This window comes from Oreochromis niloticus, linkage group LG4, assembly GCF_001858045.2.
Source record: "Oreochromis niloticus isolate F11D_XX linkage group LG4, O_niloticus_UMD_NMBU, whole genome shotgun sequence".
Lineage (NCBI taxonomy): Eukaryota > Metazoa > Chordata > Actinopteri > Cichliformes > Cichlidae > Oreochromis > Oreochromis niloticus.
Window position 1 is genome coordinate 28,823,628 of NC_031969.2, and position 19,424 is coordinate 28,843,051.

Below are 19,424 nucleotides of genomic sequence, written 5' to 3' on the forward strand. Positions count from 1 at the left end.
ACATACGTCTATGCTTTGATGGTTAGACTAACACGTTAATCTTAACCTCTGTGCAACAGAAGAGTTGCCTGAAACATGAAATGTAGTTTACACTGTAACACAAGCAGAGCTAAGAAATGTGTTTACATGCTGTTAATTTAGTTGACCCTCCGGGTAAACGCAAAACCTTCCATCTGGTGCAGAAGACTAACAGAGTCAGCTGTGAAGACCGCTGTGCACCATTATGGTGGTCTCACTGAGCATATGGGCCGCATCAAGCAGCCCTGTTCTCACACGAGGTAGAGTGTCCCCTCTGAATATTTAGTAGCAGCTTCAAACCAATTTGTTTTGTGAGACTCTTTAGGCTACAAACAGACTCTCTGACCTCAACACTAGCATGAGGAAGTGAGAGTCCTGTTTTGTTTTAGCTCCAGGGGGCTTGTAATGTGAGAGTACAATCTGTAAACAGGTGTAGGTGTGTGTGTGTGAGAGAGACAAAGAGGCAATCAGTGCAGTGCAAGAGTTTGTGCATATCTAAAGAACAAAAGCGTGAGAGATGTCAAAAGAGGCAGGATGGCTGCTGGGTTGTAACCTGGGTCTGAGAACAGCCACTCCTTTTAGTATTATATACACATAGGGGCCATAACAAAAACTAATCTTGTCCCATCTGCTCAGAGAGTTTCTCATATAAACATCTTCCCGCCAAGTCCTCCACTGTCAGAAGTCCCAGTCATCTACTTCCAGGTGGCTGAGACCGGACTCCAGACTGGCAAGTCCAGAAGGTGAGTCCTGAGGCTGGGAGCTTTCAAAGCTGGTGATAGGTGAGACGGGCCGCAACAGCTCAGGTAGGGCCTCTGAAGGTCGCCGTTTGATCTAAGAAAACAAAAAGATTTAGAGAACAAACTGAAACATGACCAATTCATATCTTATTTTTAACAAAATTAAATGTTCTAACTCTCCCACAATTGTCTAACACTTTAAATACTATACATGTACACAAGTGAAAATGTTATAATTAATTTGATATCTTGCACACCTGTTTGAAGAAGGGATGGCCAACAAGACTGGTTGCAGATGGTCTGAAGAAATGCAATTGGGAAAACAGTTAGTATCCCAGTCATAACACATTCCTAAAAGCAGTTGCAGTGCATTTATCGCATATATACTTTAAATATGCAGGGAGAGTTTCGCCAACCTTTTTTCTGGGTCTCGCTGTAGACACAGCTCAACGAAGGCGTGGAACTGCGGGGAGAACGTCCGGTTGTATGGGTGTCCTCCTGACGATGACGAGGGTTCACCGTTGGAGTGTCGGACTCCTCCTGCTCCAGGACCCTCACAGATCCCAGAGTCAGCACCAGAACGGGAAGGCTTCATGGACAGCTCCTCTGGTGGTATAGTTGTGGTATCCAGCAAGCATGGGACTGTCCCGTTTAGCTTCTCCAGTAGCATCTGTGGAAATGAGCTAGTATTAGTTTAACCCAATGACCTTCTTGCACACCTTAGAGTTTGTGGTTTTAGTGTTCAGCTTTGCCCCCAATCTTCAGTTTAGATCAAAATGAAAATAACACCAATATTGTTACCATTAAATTACTTTCTACAGTCAAAATGTAACATAGGAGACTATTTAGGGTGTTGACACATCTCTGCTTACCTGTGTAGCTGGCATGTCTTTGAAAGGAACGTGTCCATTGGCTAGTTCACAGGCTGTGATGCCGAGGCTGTAGATGTCTGATCGAGAGTCATAGCCTTGGAGATTCTTCAAAGAAATCAAACAGAAACTGTCAGTTTCATCCGTACTCTTCTTCTCATTTTTGGTCATTTTCGTTGTGCGTGTAGCATGAAAACTATAGTTCTGCAGCCTCTAACATTAACTGCAGAACAGGATTCTCAGTGTTGAAAAATGTAGTACCTGTTGCAGCACTTCGGGACTAAGCCACGGCAGCACGTTAACGCTATACTGGGGGAAGTCGTGGACCACTTTGGCCCTTTGGCCATGTCGAATGAGGCTAAAGATGCTCCGCAGACCTGACATGCAGACTTGTCCATCTGCAGAGATCAAAACGTGGCTGGCCTTCACACTCCTGCATAACCAAAACATTTAAGATAATCAATATCCTATGAGGTGTGAATGATTGTATTTTAATTAGATATGGACCAATCCGATATTACGTATCGGTATCGGTCCGATACTGACGTAAATTACTGGATCGGATATCGGAGGGAAATAAAAAAATGTAATCCGATCCATTAAATATCAAAAAAGCACCTCAAAAAACTTGCGACATGGCGTAACTCTGCTCATAACCGTAGCACGTCGGAGCAGTATGCCTCAAGTGATAGAGGCTGTGTGTATTTGTAGCCTCGCTAGCAATCCGGCATTTCATCTCCGAGGAAGTTATCCCAGAGAGAAGTAAAGCAAGTGTGTAAGTTCATCTCTGAATGTTTATAAAGCATTCTCGCGTTAAGCTTAACAACCGATATATGGAGCAACTGCCTCTTCTCTCTCCCTCCCTCTCTTGTTGCTACTTCAATCATGAAACTGATCAATGATCAGCTGACCGGCTTTTCTGTTGCAAGTCCGTCTCTCTTGTTTGTTTATTGCCCACTTCGCGCCAGAAAGAGGAAACCAGCGGCTGAACAACAGCAGCACGTTTAAGCTTGATAAGCTGTTGTTAGAATTTATTTATTATTACTTTCTACACCAGGATCTTTTTCTACGTAGCTGACGGCTGGTAACTGTGCAGGGGCGGATCTAGCAAAGTTTAGCCAGGGGGGCCGATAGGGCATTAACAGGGAAAAGGGGGCACAAAGACATACTTTTCTTTCTTATTCTCATTTAAAATGTCTAGCTTTTAATAAATAATTATCTGAATCTTACACCCAAAGTTTTAATCTGATGTAAAATGTACAGAAGTCCATCACTGTATATAGTAACTATTAAGTCTAATATACCCTAATAAGCTATAGTACTTTTTCCTTTGGGAAGGTACGATCTGTGCAGTCTGCAATTCTGTTGAAGAAAGATGTTGAATCCATTTAATTATTCTTGAAAAATAATTGATTTCTGTGCATTTTTTTTTTTTTTTCCCCACACTGCATCAAATTAAAGTTGATTACGTCGATTAAGCATCACGAGGTGGAGGGTGGGTGGTTCCCTATTTTTTTTTTTTTTTTTTTTTTGCTGGGAGTTTTAGAACCCTATTAGTTAGGTTGCTTACTCTTTAAAATACCAGAATAGGGAGGATGGAGTAGGTTTAAGTTTATTAGATTGATCAGTATTGCTGAACTATGAAATATTTTGGGTGCAGTGTATTTTTTACATACAGGTATAACAGAATAGCTTTAGTGTTGTTGTTTTTTTTTTTTTAACTTGAGTATGAACTTATACAAAAAGCAGCAAGATATTAACAAAACAGTTTTATTGATTAAAAACACTATCGGATTCATATCGGTATCGGCAGATATCCAAATTTATTATATATGTATCGGTCATAAAAAAGTGGTATCGTGCCATCTCTAATTTTAATGACAGGGTAATATAAATTAAACCACATGCTTGTCTTACCGGTGCACATATCCCATATGATGGATGTATTCAAGAGCTTTGAGCATGCCTAGCAAAATGTATGCTATAGTCAGCTCACTCATACCATCTGTAAAATGTGTGCAGATGAGATCTCTGGCTGACCCTGCAAGATTAAAAAAAAAACGATGATCGTGATCAGAAAGCTCCCCGACATTAGCAGAGGCTGCTTCATGAATTGTTAACATAAATTTAGTTGCATAACGTATGAGAAACAGCGATAAGGTAAGAAATTGGATTTCTTACCATAAGCCATGAAAGGTGTGATGACCCATAATTCATTTTCAGCTATAAAGACGCTCTTGTATGGTAGAATACTGGGGTGGTGAAACAACTTTGACACATGTAGTTCACCCTGCGAGACAGAAAGGAAACTACATCTTATTATGTCAGAATGAAAGATGGGGAGAAGATTACATAAAATGTAATAGACTACGAGGCTGGCAAACAGACAAATTCTCAAATAAGCACTAAAATGAAATATGGGGAGGACGGTGATAGAGTCAAGTCATGCACACTAAAGGCATTGAGCGATTCAAACCTGCAGGTAGGTAACCATGTCATTAGTACATGACTCTAAGTCAATCCGTCGGATGGCCACATGCTCCCCAGTGGGTCTATATCGAGCCAGGTTAACAGTCATTAAATTGTCCAAGCCCCGACCTACAAGACAATATTCAAATCACTGAGACAAAGTCATCCTCCAGTTCTGTTTGTTTGAATATTTATGTTGTTAAATGCTAAACAAACACAACTTAACAATACTTTTTATTTACATCCTAATACTACCTTTAACAGTAAAAAACAAAGCAAAACAAAACAACACATCCTTAAGAGTTAACTACACTTAAAACAATCAAGGCTTTAAAGAAGCTTTTTACATTCATCTTTAGTTTAAAAGGAAGGAAAAACCACCAGGACTCTAAACTACTAATATAGTAGCAGATCCAGCTCACGAGCTATCATAATTTACAGGAAGGTGACCCCAGTCTGTGTACATTTGATTACATTCTGATCAATACTGGAAAAAAAAGCAGTGATAAGAATTCTAAATGAATGGTTGATGGAGTTATTGCTATAGAAAAAGCTTATTGTTCCTTTGACCACTTTTTTTTATATGTAACTATTTTTAAGTTGAGCGTTCTTTACTCAAGCATCAATACATTTCGTTTAACAAATGGCCATAAATAACAAGAACGACATTAATGAAGGTCACCCAAAGCTACTACCTTAACTATATGGAGACCAGTTGTGCTTAAAGGGTGCATTAGGAGTCAGGAAAAACCCTAGGTGATCTAGTTTTATGAAGAGAAAAAAAAAAAAAAAAAAAAAACATCACGAGGAACTGTTCTTTAGCCAGTGCAGGCAAAACAAATCTGTTACTGCCAACAAAAACTGAATTAAGTGAGGCATGTCTTTGATTTTACTTACCAATAACAGCAAGGAGCTCATAAGAGCTGCTGTCAGGAAGGAAACTGCCCATAGTGTCTCGACGAGGGAAGGAGGTCAGACTCTCCTGACTGTCCTCATTGGCCTGGAGGAGAAAAGGAAACAGTGAACGAAGATCAGTTCTGGCATGAACCTCAGTGGTTATAGCACTGAACCAAAAGGATTTGTGAGTGACAGCTGGAGACTTAGTCTTATGTGTGATAGCTGTTAGAAGATCACTAGAGAGGAGACTCAGGTGTGTTAGCATGACCCATAGCACTAGTGGAATTAGAAAAAATTAGTAACACAAACTGGGCAAACTATAAGTTTAATCATTAAAATAATGACCAGAGCTTCACTTAATCAGAATACCTCAATAACCCCTAAGGACATATTTGCAATTTTAATTACTCCAGAGAATTACAGTGCATCCGTTGTATATGGTTACTCCTCTGAACCACAGACAGTATAAAAACATGGATGTAGCTTCCAGGCCAATTGTGAAGTGCCTTAACCCTGCCTTCTATCTGAAAGCCATGTGTGAATGCTCATGTGCTAAAAACTTGTCAATTACAAGTCACGAGCCAATAAGCAAGCAGTTTCAAAGTCAAACCTGCCCCTCTCCATTACATCTGATTGTTTGGTTTTTGGTTTTTTTGCAACCAAGAAGCTAATAGTGTAAATGCTCATTTCAAAGCCTCAGAACAAGACTTCACGGTAGCTGTACCATCTCTTATACCATCTATGCTATGAACTAATTCTCCAATAACAAAAACAGAAGTTAAACTAAAAACTTTTTACATAAAATGTAGAGAACAGTTTATATTTTTTTAAAGTGAGGACTCCTGAATTCCATCAGTTTACTTCTGTTAAAATGATGGAAATGGACAGACTGCAGTAGCAAGCTGTGGAGGCAAATGACAGCAAGATGTATGAATATTTGGACTGTCTCCATGGCGACCAGCAGTAAGAGAGACAGTCAAAATTAGAACAGCACCCTTCTTTGATCATAATTTACTCTTACAGGCTGGAGATGGCTTCAAGATCAAGATCAGGAACACACAACTCTGAAAATATCCTCACAGATAAAAACCAAGAGTTGTTTCTTGTGTAAACCAAGCCACAAGGAATTATCTTTATGTAGTTTAAATTAAATACACATTAAAACTGGCATGACAGCAAAGTCAAACATGCTTTGGCAGCCATCGCTTAAGGGCATGTCGCCGAATGTCATCTAATCACATGGGGTATACTAGACGCTGCCACTGTGATCAGATTTAGAAGGGGTTACCATGCATTGCAAAAGCTCAACACATGGAACTCCATCCATTAACAAACTGCAGGGACACACAGTCGCAGACATCAAAGTGTAACACTTTCAGCTCACCACCAACTCAACATAGGGGCCGTCACCTCACACAGGAAGTGTAAAAACACACAATAATGTGTTTAATGTTAGTCAAGACTTTTAGTACAGCTACAAAAACCCATCAAAATCCAAAACACAGCAGCTGCCTGAAGGCCAAAATGTAAACAGCAGCACACCAAAGGACTCAGAATATTTCAAATAAACTGTAGGAGGGAATTAATTCATCTCTTTCAGGTATGCTTGTCTATAAACCACAAAACAGAAGCCCTTGCGAGTGAGGTGAAAAGGGCTTTCTATGCTACAAGCATGTACAGTGTGTGTCATGAACTGGACAGTCATGCATATAAAAATGTGCAAAGCCTTGAGGGGGTAGTGGATTCTGCTTATTCTGTGTGCGCACATACATATACATGCATGCACGCACATACACAAAAGGCATATGGGGTGATGCAGTGGCAGGAGTACCACACTTACTTTCCTGTGAGAGACTCCCTGAGCTTGCTCTGGGGTAGAAAAACCACATCAATGACATAAAAACATGTACACAAACAAAACAAGAGAAGGATCTGTGTTTAGAGAAGCTTTTGAACTGGTTAACACAGCCTCTGGAAGTAAGGGTTTGCTGCATGAACCAAAATTTGATAAATGAGCTTTGCTGGTTTCACATGTCACTTGTCTAATTCAGCATCTTTGTCCTTTTGTTGACCACCCACACAGAATTCTGTTTTAAAGGCTTCATTCATTCTTAAAAAAAAATAAATAAATAAAATAAAATAAAACAAAACAATCTCGCTAAACCCATCTGGCTCTTCCCAGACGTTATTTTAACCATCAGGAACACAGACAAAACAGAAATTATACACTTGATCAAAATGCAGCTCTGAGCAATGATCTGCATGCATTAAAATGAAAATGAGACAAATACTGAACAACTTCTCATTAAAAACAAACACTTGACAAAAATAACAAGAATATCACAATTATAATACTAATTATTGAGGAGTCTGACAGCACAAAGATGAGTTTTTGCATTCACAAGATTTTCATAAAAATTGACCTCTGATCTTAAGGTCGAGATATGATCTTTTTTCAGTATTGATCAGATATGAACTACTTCGAGATTTTTTGGTAGCTATACATATGGTGTCAGTTTGAAAATTGTATGTTGCTTCGTTCTTCAGTTATTGCATTTACAAAATTTGTCCACATTGCCCACCTGGCAGGGTGACAACAATTCCCCATCAGCCCTTTATGGCTGAGAGGTAAAAACTATATAGAATATCAGAAACAAGAGTTAACAAATCATTACATCTCTCATCACATTAGCAAAGCAACTCTGTTGCCAATATCAAGATTTTATTATTTTTTTTAAAGTTGCATAAATGTTCCTTGTATGTACGTTGAACTATTCCAAATCTAACCTTAAATAAGTTGCTCAGAGTTAAATGACCTGTCAGCTGGGAAGAAGTAAGACAAAGTGAGAGACACAGACATCCACTGCTAAGGCTGTGTAATGAGTTTAACACTATACTCCTTGGAGCCCAATTAACTGAGACACCATACTTTGTAGTCTCTACAACAATATGGATGTTTCTTGAGTAACCAATTACATTAAATTATGTTACTGTGACATTGTAGCGCTATGAACCCTGCAAAACCTGGAGCACCCTCATTGCAATAGTCCCTCTACACCTCACTAAAGAGTTTCTTGTAGCTTTAAAGATGCAGTCATTAATGAATTAATGCATGAACTGCAGTCACTGAAGGTGGGGACTAAGAAATAGCTGCAGATTGTCCATCTACCTTAACTGTATGTCTCAGACCTCAGATCAGTTTTTATCAATGTTTGCATACTTTTCTGTCAGCTGAGCACTGCAAAACAGTTACGCCAAACTAATGGCTGTGGACCTTTTGCACAGTTCAGTCAAATGCATGCCTTTCTTCTTTTTTTCCCTTTTTGCTTTATTTCCACACCGTTTTCAGACTCAGAGTTGCACCAGTGCTGTAAACTTGTGAATATTTTTCATTTTTTCCCAGATCAGGAATCTTAGGGAACCAAAATAATCAAGACAAAAGCATTTTAATTCCCATCCTTATTTTAATACTATTGTACCCTCTTCCTATTTAAATAAATAAATCTCCCTCTCACCCCCGAGGCATGGTATGTGTATGTGCTCCTCAAACTCGGGTCCTCTTCTAGAGGCCTGGGACTCTGAGGGTTCTGCATCTTAGCCATTCCTAGGACTGCACTATTTTTTTTCTTTTAGGTATGTTTTATCTTTGTTTGTGACCACATGTTTAAATGATCTGGATTCTTTTCATTGTTTCACATATGTACCTACTGTATATCCCATTTTTAATGGTGTACAGTATATGTGATCAACTGCAACTTAATTCATTAAAAGGATAGTCACATTTAATTACTTGTGAAATAAAATATTTAATAATCAAAAATAAGCATTTTTAACGCCAAATACAACTTCAGAAGAAGCATGACAAATACGTGGCAAGCCCACATGACATCAGTTGTGGGTGCCATCCTCTCATAATTTTCCTTTGTAAAGTGAAACAATAAGTTAAGAACGCTGCTGACAGATGATTAGGGGATGGAAAGCTTCCATAACTGTGAAATTCACAGCAAAGTAAATACTCAACTAGAGCAAAGCTTCAGTGAAAACTGAAAGTTGTTTTCTGTTGGTGCTGTTGAATGGTCAGTGGTTTGTGAAAGGTGAACCCTGTGGTTAAAAATTAATTTGGCTTTGAGTCTCACCTCCAAACAACTCCAAATCCCGCAGGCTCTCCACACTCAATTTCTCAGATACCCAACGCTGACATACACAGAGAGTTAATGGAAAAAAGGAGAGAAATGCAAGCAAGAATAAGGAAAGGTTACACATAAATATAGGCACATTTAATGTTGCTGAATAAATAAAAGTTGGTTAATTTAGTAAGGTGCAGCTGTAGAAGTTTCTTTAATATTGCGCAAGAGAAAGTTGTGCAAAGCTCTGTTTCAAACACATTTAGCAATTGTGTCCAGTCTTGTATATCTATAAGCAGTGCTGGATCAAAAGGCAAAGTGTTTCTTTGCTGTGTGAATTTTAGAAACATGAATACACTAATGATGAATCCCTTAAAGGGATGAATCCTTCTCTTGGAACAGTGACAATCTTCAGTGGGCATAATGAATAAAAGCATACAATTAGACATAAGGCATGGTCTGGCTTAAGAATCAGTCCTCATGATGCCAGCCCTGCTAGACAATACAAGAATTTAGAAGAATTTGACCAAATACTTACAAGAAAAGACATCGATCCTCTCAAGTGTGTTACATTTGATGCCGAAAACACATAAAGGGAATAACTGTGGAAACAAGAAAGAAAGAAAAAAAATGTATGTAGCGGTCTAGCCTCACTCAGTTGTAGTAGTGGTTAATTAAATTAAATATAATCAAATTTAACACAAGTTGTAGACAATAACATGTCTAATGCTTTGGTACGTCGCCAAACAAGCAAAACCAGTCTTTCCTCGTTTTCATTTTGCATACAAGTTATCGCCGTTCATTAAAGCACTTACTAAACCTTGTATAGAAAAGTAAAAACAACCAGCTAGATGACCTGTAGAAGTAAATATTGGTTTGACGGATGACATCTCTCTTCTTGTCATTTTAAGCCTAGAAGCGGTCGGATTTTACGTTGCAGTAATGATGATGGCTACGCAAACAGATTTGCTGAGCGACCGTCAGCAACAACAAAAAAGAAGAAGGAGAAGCGTGAATAAAGCGAAAGAAAATAAAGAAATCATTCACTAGTACCACAATATTATCATTATTATTGTTATTATTATTATTATTATTATTAAACTCGCTAATGTTGCTGTGATGGAGGACACAGGCTGGCATAGTTAGCTAAAACGGCGACATTAACCTGTTTTACAGTCAGAAACGCCTTTACTTTAACACCTTGATAACTCACCCGTAAAATGCTCGGAGCAGAAATGCCTTGTTGCTGTGATACTATGTCTCAGATTAACTTATTTGGCGCACCATCCTCTCGGGCAGGATGTTTTTGATAGCTCTCTACTGTGCTTTATGGGTTGAGCGCCGTGTCGCCAGCGAATGACGAAACGCGCAAAAAGAAACCTCGCGCACACGGGTGACGCAAGCACCGTGGGGGACTACTGAAAACAGAGGCGCTTTTATTGGAATAAGAAACAGGTAAATAAATACTCCCTACCGTTTAGCATTACACAGGATCGATGCTTTCGGCTAATGAAAAAAAATGAAGCTCTATGCTGCGCTGGGCTGTGAAAGCGCCTCGTTCACGGCAAAGTGTCGATCCTAACGTCGCACACCTCCTCGGCCTTACTGCGGCCTTGAGCTAACGCTAACATTTGGTGCAGATAAATCATGTCCAAGTGCTGTTATTGTCCAACTGCTACGACGCAAACAACCTCTCGAAGCTATCAGGGCAATCAAAATGTATTGTGTTTACTTTTATCTTCGTATTTAGCTTATACGGTAAGCTTTAGGAACCGTAACGTCGATCCTTTGCTGTTGTTTTTTTAACAAATATGCGTACCGCCAGTAGACAGCAGTTTCTGTAGTACCGTCATAGATATCAATAAAGGCGTTTCATGAATTTTGTGTATTTATCATAATAGTCGTATTGACGTGAATAGTCGTAGATGCTCGTCTGCGCATCTGTTGTTCAGCTAAAGTTGGTTTCCGCAGTAGGGGATGTAATGTACTTACAATCCGTATTATTTGTTAGTAAACTCGTCATTATCCGCCGGAATGCCCGTGTTAGAAGTGGACATTATTGACCATGTGACCGGCTAAAGAGAGAGGTGTCAATAATGCTGAGTCAGATTGTGCTGAGGGCACCTTTAATAAAGAGCCACGAAGTATAGAAAAGGTCAGAAGGAGCTGCACTTTGTCTTTGTGAATCAAGAAAAAGTGTATGATAGGATGCCAAGAGATGAACTGTGTTATTGCATGAGGCAGTGGGGACTGGGAGATAAGCATGTAAGCTGGTGCAGGACATGTGTGAGGACAGAGACAGTGATGAGGTATGAAGTAGGTGTGACAGATGGGTTCACTGTGGGGGTAGGATTACATCAAGGATCGGCTCTGAGCCCCTTGTTGTTTGCAGTGGAGGTTGACATGTTGAAAGATGAAGTCAGGTTGGAGTCTTCGTGGACTATGATGTTTTCACAGATGACATTGTGACCTGTAGTGAGACTACGGAGCTGGAGGAAGAGAACTGGTGAGAGTTATGGTCTGGTGAGAATAGGAAAGAAAGTCCGTATAATCAACACAGAATACATGTACACAAATTAGAGGGAGACAGGTGTAGCAGTGAAAATGCAAGGTAGTCAAGGTGGATGAGTTTAAATACCTGGGGTCAACCATCCACAGCAACGGACAGTGGAGACAAGTGTCAGGAGTGTTTTGTGACAGAAGGTTAGCAGCGAGAGATGATGTTTGGCTTCCTAACAAAAAGACATGAGGCTGAGGGTTTTAAAAACTGAGCTGCCTGTAAGGAGGAAGAGAGGAAGACCACAGAGGTTCGTGGATGTAGTGAAGCACGGTTGGTGTGACAAAGGAGAAAGAAGAACTGAAAGAAGAACTATTTTTTAACTTTAAATTGGGAAGTGTAACAGGGGTGGTTTAAGATTTTAGAGACTTCTCTAGGAGCTCTTTTTTTAAATTCTTTTCAGAACAGCCATGAACTGGAACAAAGGTGGTCCTGGTGTGAAGCGAGGTTTTGGCTTTGGGGGATTTTCACTCGCAGGAAAAAAAGAAGAGCCTCACCTTACTCAGCAATCACACACATCATTTGGAGGCCCAGGATCTGGAAGTGGTGGATATGGGAAGAGCCAGCAGCTCCCATCATTCTACAAAATAGGGACCAAAAGAGCTAATTTTGATGAGGAAAATGCGTGAGTATTACATATCTCTTATATGTACAGAAATAGAAATATTGATTTCAGCCCTTGATAGCAGCACATACTGGGATTGTGAGTAAATGCATAAGCTGCATATTTCCTATTTTCTTAGATATTTTGAAGATGATGAAGAGGAGTCCAGCAGTAATGTGGATCTGCCTTACATCCCAGCTGAAAACTCACCCACACGGCAACAGATGCAGTCAGGTGGTGGCTCAGACAGCGAAGATGACCCTTTGGATGCTTTCATGGCTGAAGTTGAGGTTAGTAGAATTTTACAGATAAGCAGAGACACAAACTAAACTAAATTCTGCCTTTAACAGATTTATTTTATTTTCATTTTTCAGAACCAAGCAGCTAAAGACATGAAGAAACTAGAGGAAAAGGAGAAGGAGAAAAAGTCAGCCAAGTAAGACTCTATATTTGCTTGTTTTTTATGCTTGATTTAGGTGTTAGGCATTAAATAAAATTATTTCAACAGGAAAAAAGAAATTGCCCACAACTGGATCAAAATTACAATTAATTTTAAAAGTGGCTTAATTTGCCAAAAGCTGTTAAACTTTACTCATAACATATCATTCAAATTTCTCCAAGAAAAAAATGTAAAAAAATAAAATAAAATCCAGCAGTACCTTTGCTAAATAAACATTTAAAAAAAAAAAGATATTGTGAGGTAAGCAGATTGATCGTACTCATAGTGGGATGTGGGCTGTCTTTGGTGTACGAACGAGCCGCAGGGAAGTTTTTTTTCTCCGCTTGTCATTTCAGGGGTATTCGTGATGACATTGAAGAAGAAGATGAGCAAGTGAGTGAGCCCTCCAAAGTTTTTAATCCTCTACTTTGCTGGTCAGAGAGGTCTACCCTCTCTAATGTTATAAAGCCTCATGTCTTCCCTTTTGTTTTACCAGGTTGCATATAGGATCAGTATTTTTTAAATGCATTTCATTCTTGTTTTTAAATTGTTGAGTATTCTTTGAACTGTATGTTAAGCTTGTGCTATAAAGCTGAAAGTCTCATTTGTCACTTCACCTTGGAGGCTGTAGTAAGTGACAAACCAGCTCACTTTTTCACCTGAAATGATTTAATCTCTGCAGGAAGCTTACTTCCGCTACATGGCAGAGAATCCCACCGCCGGGCTGACACAGGAAGAAGAGGAGGAAAACATTGATTATGACAGTGATGGGAATCCAATTCCCTCTACAACCAAGAAAATCATCATGCCACTTCCTCCTATTGACCACTCAGAGGTAAAGTTCATAATTCTGACCGAAAACACACAGTTTAGTTTTCTGGAGGGTTGTTGTTGTTGTTTTTGTATTTGTCATGTATAATAACTATTTAATTGTACATTTTTCTTTTTTTTTGCAATTTTTCATAGATTGATTATCCACCCTTTGAGAAAAACTTTTACGAAGAGCATGAGGAACTCAGCAGCTTGACTGGAACTCAGGTGCTGGAGTTGAGGCATAAACTGAACTTACGAGTAAGTCTGTTATTCATTTTTTGTACCTGTGAATAAAGGGATAGTCATGTAGCTTTCTTATCTAGTTTTTTAACTTTATCACCAATATTACTAGCAACATGGATTGTGAAATAAAGATTAAGTTATTTGTTGCTCATTGTTTTGTTCTTTCTCAGGTATCTGGTGCGGCCCCTCCAAAACCTTGTACCAGCTTTGCCCACTTTAACTTCGATGAGCAACTAATGCACCAAATTCGGAAGTCTGAATATACTCAGCCCACACCGATTCAGTGTCAGGTATATTGCAATTTAATATTTTGATATCCACATGGGTGAAAATTAAATAAGTTGTTATTAATGGGGAATAAATTTGCATTTTAGGGTGTCCCCATTGCGCTGTCAGGACGTGATATGATAGGCATTGCAAAAACGGGCAGCGGCAAAACTGCAGCTTTTATCTGGCCAATGCTGGTTCATATCATGGACCAAAAGGAACTGGAGCCTGGGGAAGGACCCATCGCAGTCATTGTGTGCCCTACCAGAGAGCTTTGTCAGCAGGTAAGAGAAGGGTGGCGTATAAAGGGTATATTTGAAATTATAATGTTAAAAGCGATGGTTCAGTATGGTGTGTAACTGTTAATATTTACTAGATCCATGCAGAATGTAAGCGCTTTGGGAAAGCCTACTCATTGCGTTCAGTGGCTGTATATGGAGGAGGCAGCATGTGGGAGCAAGCCAAGGCTTTGCAGGAGGGTGCAGAGATTGTGGTGTGCACTCCAGTAAGAACATTTTTTTCATTTTTCCTGGTTAAAGGATGAAGCATTTGCTGCACTGTTGCAAAATAAGCATTAAGTTCACTGCACGTGTGTGTTTACGCAGGGTCGTCTGATAGACCACGTTAAAAAGAAGGCCACGTCTCTGCAGAGAGTAACATACCTGGTGTTTGATGAGGCTGATCGAATGTTTGATATGGGCTTTGGTGGGTTATCATTGTCACTGCTCTAAGAAAGATGTTGTGCTTTTAGTCTTTCTAATTTACAGTATGTTGAAATCATTTTTTGTTTGCTTTCTTTTTTCTTTAGAATATCAGGTTAGATCCATTGCCAGCCACGTTCGCCCAGACAGACAGAGTAAGTGATATGATTCATTATTTTTTTAATGCAAATAATGGAACTACTGAGAATTTATATATTAATATTGATTAATTAATTTCTTCTCAGCTCTTCTGTTTAGTGCTACATTTCGGAAGAAGATAGAGCGGCTTGCTAGAGACATTTTGGTTGATCCCATTCGTGTCGTGCAGGGAGACATCGGAGAGGTAAATATAGTGTTAATCCTTTTAATGTTAATGCTTCTAAAATGTTAACAGGGTGGTGAAGTACATAAAATTCAACTTTTCCTAACTTTAGATTTTGAAACGCAGTTTCATGTCTACTCAAATGTTCTGCTACAAAATAGAAAAAGTTTTTTAAGACATTTTTGTCTTTGAAGCTCTGTATTAAAAAGTACATAACATGTTTTTTTAGGCTTTCATTAAAATGCAGCAAAATGCCCTGACACTGCTTTTATTTTAATCCTCCCTAAAAAGGCCAATGAGGATGTGACTCAGGTAGTGGAGATGCTGGTCAGTGGGTCAGATAAATGGGGCTGGCTGACTCGCCGGCTGGTCGAATTCACCTCCACAGGATCGGTCCTCATTTTTGTCACCAAGAAGGCCAACTGTGAGGAGCTAGCTACTAACCTGAATCAAGAGGGCTACAGCCTGGGCCTCCTGCATGGTGATATGGACCAGAGTGAGAGGAACAAGGTCATCAGTGATTTCAAGAAGAAGAACTTGCCCGTTCTGGTGGCCACTGATGTAGCTGGTGTGTACAAAATTGTAGTTTGGATTGAGACTGAGGTTTCCTTGTTCCCTTTTCTTTACGTTTTCATCACTTTCTGTAGCAATTTAATTTTCAGCAAGCTGAGAAACACATGCCTGTATGAACACAATTGTAATCTTCTAACATTTCCTTGCTCCCCTTTTTCCTCTCACCAGCTCGTGGTCTGGACATCCCGTCCATTCGCACAGTGGTGAACTACGACGTTGCACGAGACATCGACACACACACCCACAGGATCGGTAGAACGGGTCGTGCTGGAGAGAAAGGTGTGGCCTACACTCTCCTCACCAATAAAGACACATCATTTGCTGGGGACTTGGTGCGGAATCTGGAGGGAGCAAATCAGTCTGTTTCCAAAGAGCTGATGGACTTGGCCATGCAGGTTAGATAAATACCTCAGAGCTTCACAAATAATACTTATCTGGACTAAATGCATCACTTTATTAATTGATTTTTTTGTAAACTTTGCTCCATTTGCATTGTTTTTGTTTTGTTTTGTTTTCCCCAGAATCCCTGGTTCAGGAAGTCACGATTCAAGGGTGGCAAAGGAAAGAAACTGAACATTGGTGGAGGTGGTCTTGGTTACAGAGAGAGACCCGGCCTTGGGGCTGAAAGTTCTGTAAGTTACTGATTAGTAGACTGTGAAACTCCTAATGATTGTAATCATTAATGCACACTGTAAATTAATTAGCAACATGCCCATAATAACAGATAATGACTTCTAACTGTTTTTTTTACAGGAACGTAGCAGCACTAGTAGCTTGTTGTCTTCCACTAGTAGCTATGAAGGCTACAGCAAACCAACTACTGGGGCAATGGGGGATCGCATGTCTGCAATGAAACAAGCCTTCCAGGTACTCACTAATTTAATTTTTCTGCCATTCTCCTTTATGCCCTATAATTATTCCTACCTAGAGAGATTTCAAATGCACGTTTACGACGTAGTATTAGGGCCACATTAAGAAAAAAATATTATTGATCATTTTCAAAATAAAATAAAAGTTGAAAATCGATTTAGAGAAAAAATTCGAAATGTGGAGATTACAGTTGTTGTTTCGAGACAAATTTCCACGGCTGCTGTATCCTCAGAGTTACAGACATCGTACTTCAGACTCAGCTTAAGTGACAAGGAAAGAAATGATTTCTCTTTTAGCACATAAACACAGTGTGGTGATAAGTATAAGGACGGTGAAAGGAAGATGCAGAAGCTGCATTTGGTCAAACAGAAAACCCACACAAACTTGGAAGAGTGGATTTGTACAAAATGAAAGGGCTGGTAATGGACAGCCCTTTATCGTTCTTTATTGAACGATGGTTCCACCCTCGTTCAATAAAGAGGATGTATGTTATATCATCACAAATCATCTACACAAGGCATTTTGTAGAGGGTATAGCAGCCGTGGCAGTTTGCCTTAAAATGACAGCAGTAATCTGCACGTTTCAACTTTTAACTCAAATTAGTATTTCGACTTTAATCTCAAAAATTTGACTTTTTTCTCAAAATGATCAATAATATTTGTTTTTCCTCAGTGTGGCCCTAATACTCCTTTGTATATGTTAGACTTACCTCCATGTATCATGTGTAAAGATTTCTGTAACTCCTCAGTGCTTAATTCAGTATTTTTTGTTTAGCAGCTTAAATCAAAGCTGAAAAGCAGTTCAGTTGCATCTTGATGAGTTCATTTTAAACCTACTCTGTACGCTTACTTTGGCCATTCTTTGTTAGAAAGGAATAAATGCCTTAGGTTTAAGGTAGTTAGTCATTCATAATGTCTCTTTTTCCTCTAGGCTCAATATAAGAGCCACTTTGTGGCTGCATCCAGCGGCCCCCCAAAGCTCAGTGCCAAGTCTAGTGGCTCCTCAGGATGGACCAGTGCCGGCAGCCTGAGCTCTGTGCCAACAGAGTCTGCCAATGGCTCAGAACGGTCTCACAGTGCTACCTTGTCCATGGTGGGTTTCACCAGTGCTGGCTCCCTGAGCTCAGTGGCCCCCACCAGTCAAACCAGTTCACACCACAGCTACACTCCCCCTGCACCTCCGTCACAGAGAGAGAGCTCACGTGATAGACATGGGGACGACCGGGGGCGTCATGGTGACAGTCAACACCGCCATAGCGACAGGAACGATCGATACAGTAGCGACGATCGCTACGGAGACCGGGATCGTCACGGGATAGAGATAGAGATCGTGACCGCCACGGCGACCGTGATCGCCACAGCAGCAGCCGCCACAGTGACAGTCGTAACGGAGATGGAAGCAAGAGGGACAGAGATGATCGGAGGAGTGATAGGGATGGGGGAGACAGGGGGAGTGGAGATGGGAGGGACAGAGGAAGCGATAGCTTTGCTGTCCCTGAACCACCTAAACGTAGAAAGAGCAGATGGGACAACTAAAGAGAACATAAACACATTAATCGATCTTTATGTGCACCCAACTGCTCCATAACAAGCTTGTCTGTATAGGCAGATAGCAGAGCATATCAGAGGCTGACACAAGCACAGAACCGTAGGGGATATTTTATAGATTTCGATGTCGAAGTGTGCCGAACCTCCTATCAGGCTGGTTAGGACGTCATGGTTTGGAGTTTAACAGTTTGGTCAGATCAGCATAAGCGGCTCCGAGACAGCTACTGTACATATACCATCTAAGACTGTTGTTACTGTAAGTCAAGTCAAGCAATACAGCTGTAATAAATCCTGTCCATTAAAAACAATCAAAATTAGGATGTGTTATCGTTGTTTGTCTCACTGGACTCATGCTTTTGGCTTGCAAACCTGATGCTTTATTTTTTTCAGTGGATTTTTGCCAAGTGTGTTTGTATTTTTGCATTTTGTTAATCTACAAAGCAAACTGTTTGATTTCTGAAGGCGCACTGTGATGATTCACAGTCACTCGAGTACATGTCAAAACAAATATGTATAGTTCTTTTTGTGTCTTGTATTCAAGTTTTAGTGAAGTGCCTTTCTTTGGCATTTAGTCTGTATTCCAAAATGTTTTCAAGAAAATGCATTTGTTTGAGAGGAATTTCAAGTGTAAATTCACATGGAAAATGAGAGGTTTTTGATTAAAAGGACTCCTTTGGCACGAACTTGTATATATTCATTTTTGGCTTTCATTACATAGTGATAGGGTCAGAAAGTTAGGATTGAGATGGGATGACATGATGCAAAGGGACTGGGTGAAATGAAACCCAGCCTGCCGCATTAAGAACTAAGCTTTTGTTGTATGGGCTGTTGCTTTAGCATCATGTGACATAAAAGAAGTTTTTACTGTTGATGTTAAAATCAAAAAAGGTGACATGGAAAGATGGGAGTTGTATATTTCTCTAAAGTGGTTTAAATTCATTTAATTTAAACTTTAAACAGTTTCTGGCAGCAAACAGCCACAAAAAAGTAGTTTTGTCATTTCTCACTGTGACCACTGGGGGGCATAAATGGTTGTGATACGCACACATACTCGTGGTGGTATCCATTATCATATTTTTGCAGACAGCTTAGATATTTGTGTATAATCCCTGCGCAAATTTTATTGACATAAACTACAAAACAAAAAGTAAATAACTAGCATGTTACAATTTTACTCCCCCTTTTCAAAAAAGTTTAACCAATTTTCTCTTCCATATTTGGCATTCACTTCACATAATGATTGGTTTAACTGCTTCAGTGTTTTGTACACTGTTCAACACTATGACCTGTATTTTCAAATTAGTTTTACTATGGCTAACTATTTAACTAACATTTACTAGCTTCAAGTTTGCAGCTTTTGATCCAAATGA

General features: G+C 39.7%; 2 protein-coding genes across 4 annotated transcripts; one reads left to right on the forward strand and one right to left on the reverse strand.

Moving 5' to 3' along the window:
* Nucleotides 1-28: 28 nt before the first annotated feature.
* Nucleotides 29-10,568, reverse strand: strada (STE20 related adaptor alpha). Of its 3 annotated transcripts, XM_005468947.4 has the most exons (13): nt 10,331-10,568; nt 9,656-9,719; nt 9,130-9,187; nt 6,834-6,862; nt 4,994-5,096; nt 4,104-4,225; nt 3,809-3,917; nt 3,545-3,668; nt 1,889-2,060; nt 1,631-1,735; nt 1,175-1,428; nt 1,016-1,058; nt 29-852 (listed from the first exon to the last, which is right to left on the reverse strand). In XM_005468947.4, exons 2-13 carry the CDS (start codon nt 9,665-9,667, stop codon nt 697-699), a joined length of 1,287 nt encoding a protein of 428 aa, XP_005469004.1. In that variant the 5' UTR covers nt 9,668-9,719; nt 10,331-10,568; the 3' UTR covers nt 29-696. The 3 variants fall into 3 exon arrangements, with proteins under 3 accessions (XP_005469004.1, XP_013125106.1, XP_005469005.1); XM_013269652.3 differs by lacking the exon at nt 6,834-6,862 and having other exon boundaries at nt 10,331-10,566; XM_005468948.4 differs by lacking the exons at nt 6,834-6,862; nt 9,130-9,187 and having other exon boundaries at nt 10,331-10,567.
* A 1,514-nt stretch (nt 10,569-12,082) lies between these two features.
* On the forward strand, nt 12,083-18,737 carry ddx42 (DEAD (Asp-Glu-Ala-Asp) box helicase 42). Its single transcript, XM_025906632.1, is given in 18 exon segments — nt 12,083-12,299; nt 12,418-12,568; nt 12,653-12,714; nt 13,074-13,110; nt 13,400-13,552; nt 13,684-13,788; nt 13,944-14,063; nt 14,148-14,324; nt 14,417-14,545; nt 14,646-14,745; nt 14,849-14,896; nt 14,987-15,084; nt 15,355-15,631; nt 15,805-16,031; nt 16,158-16,268; nt 16,390-16,503; nt 17,438-17,813; nt 17,816-18,737. Coding segments are annotated over 18 exon segments (2,727 nt in total). The 5' UTR covers nt 12,083-12,084; the 3' UTR covers nt 18,043-18,737.
* Nucleotides 18,738-19,424: the final 687 nt, after the last annotated feature.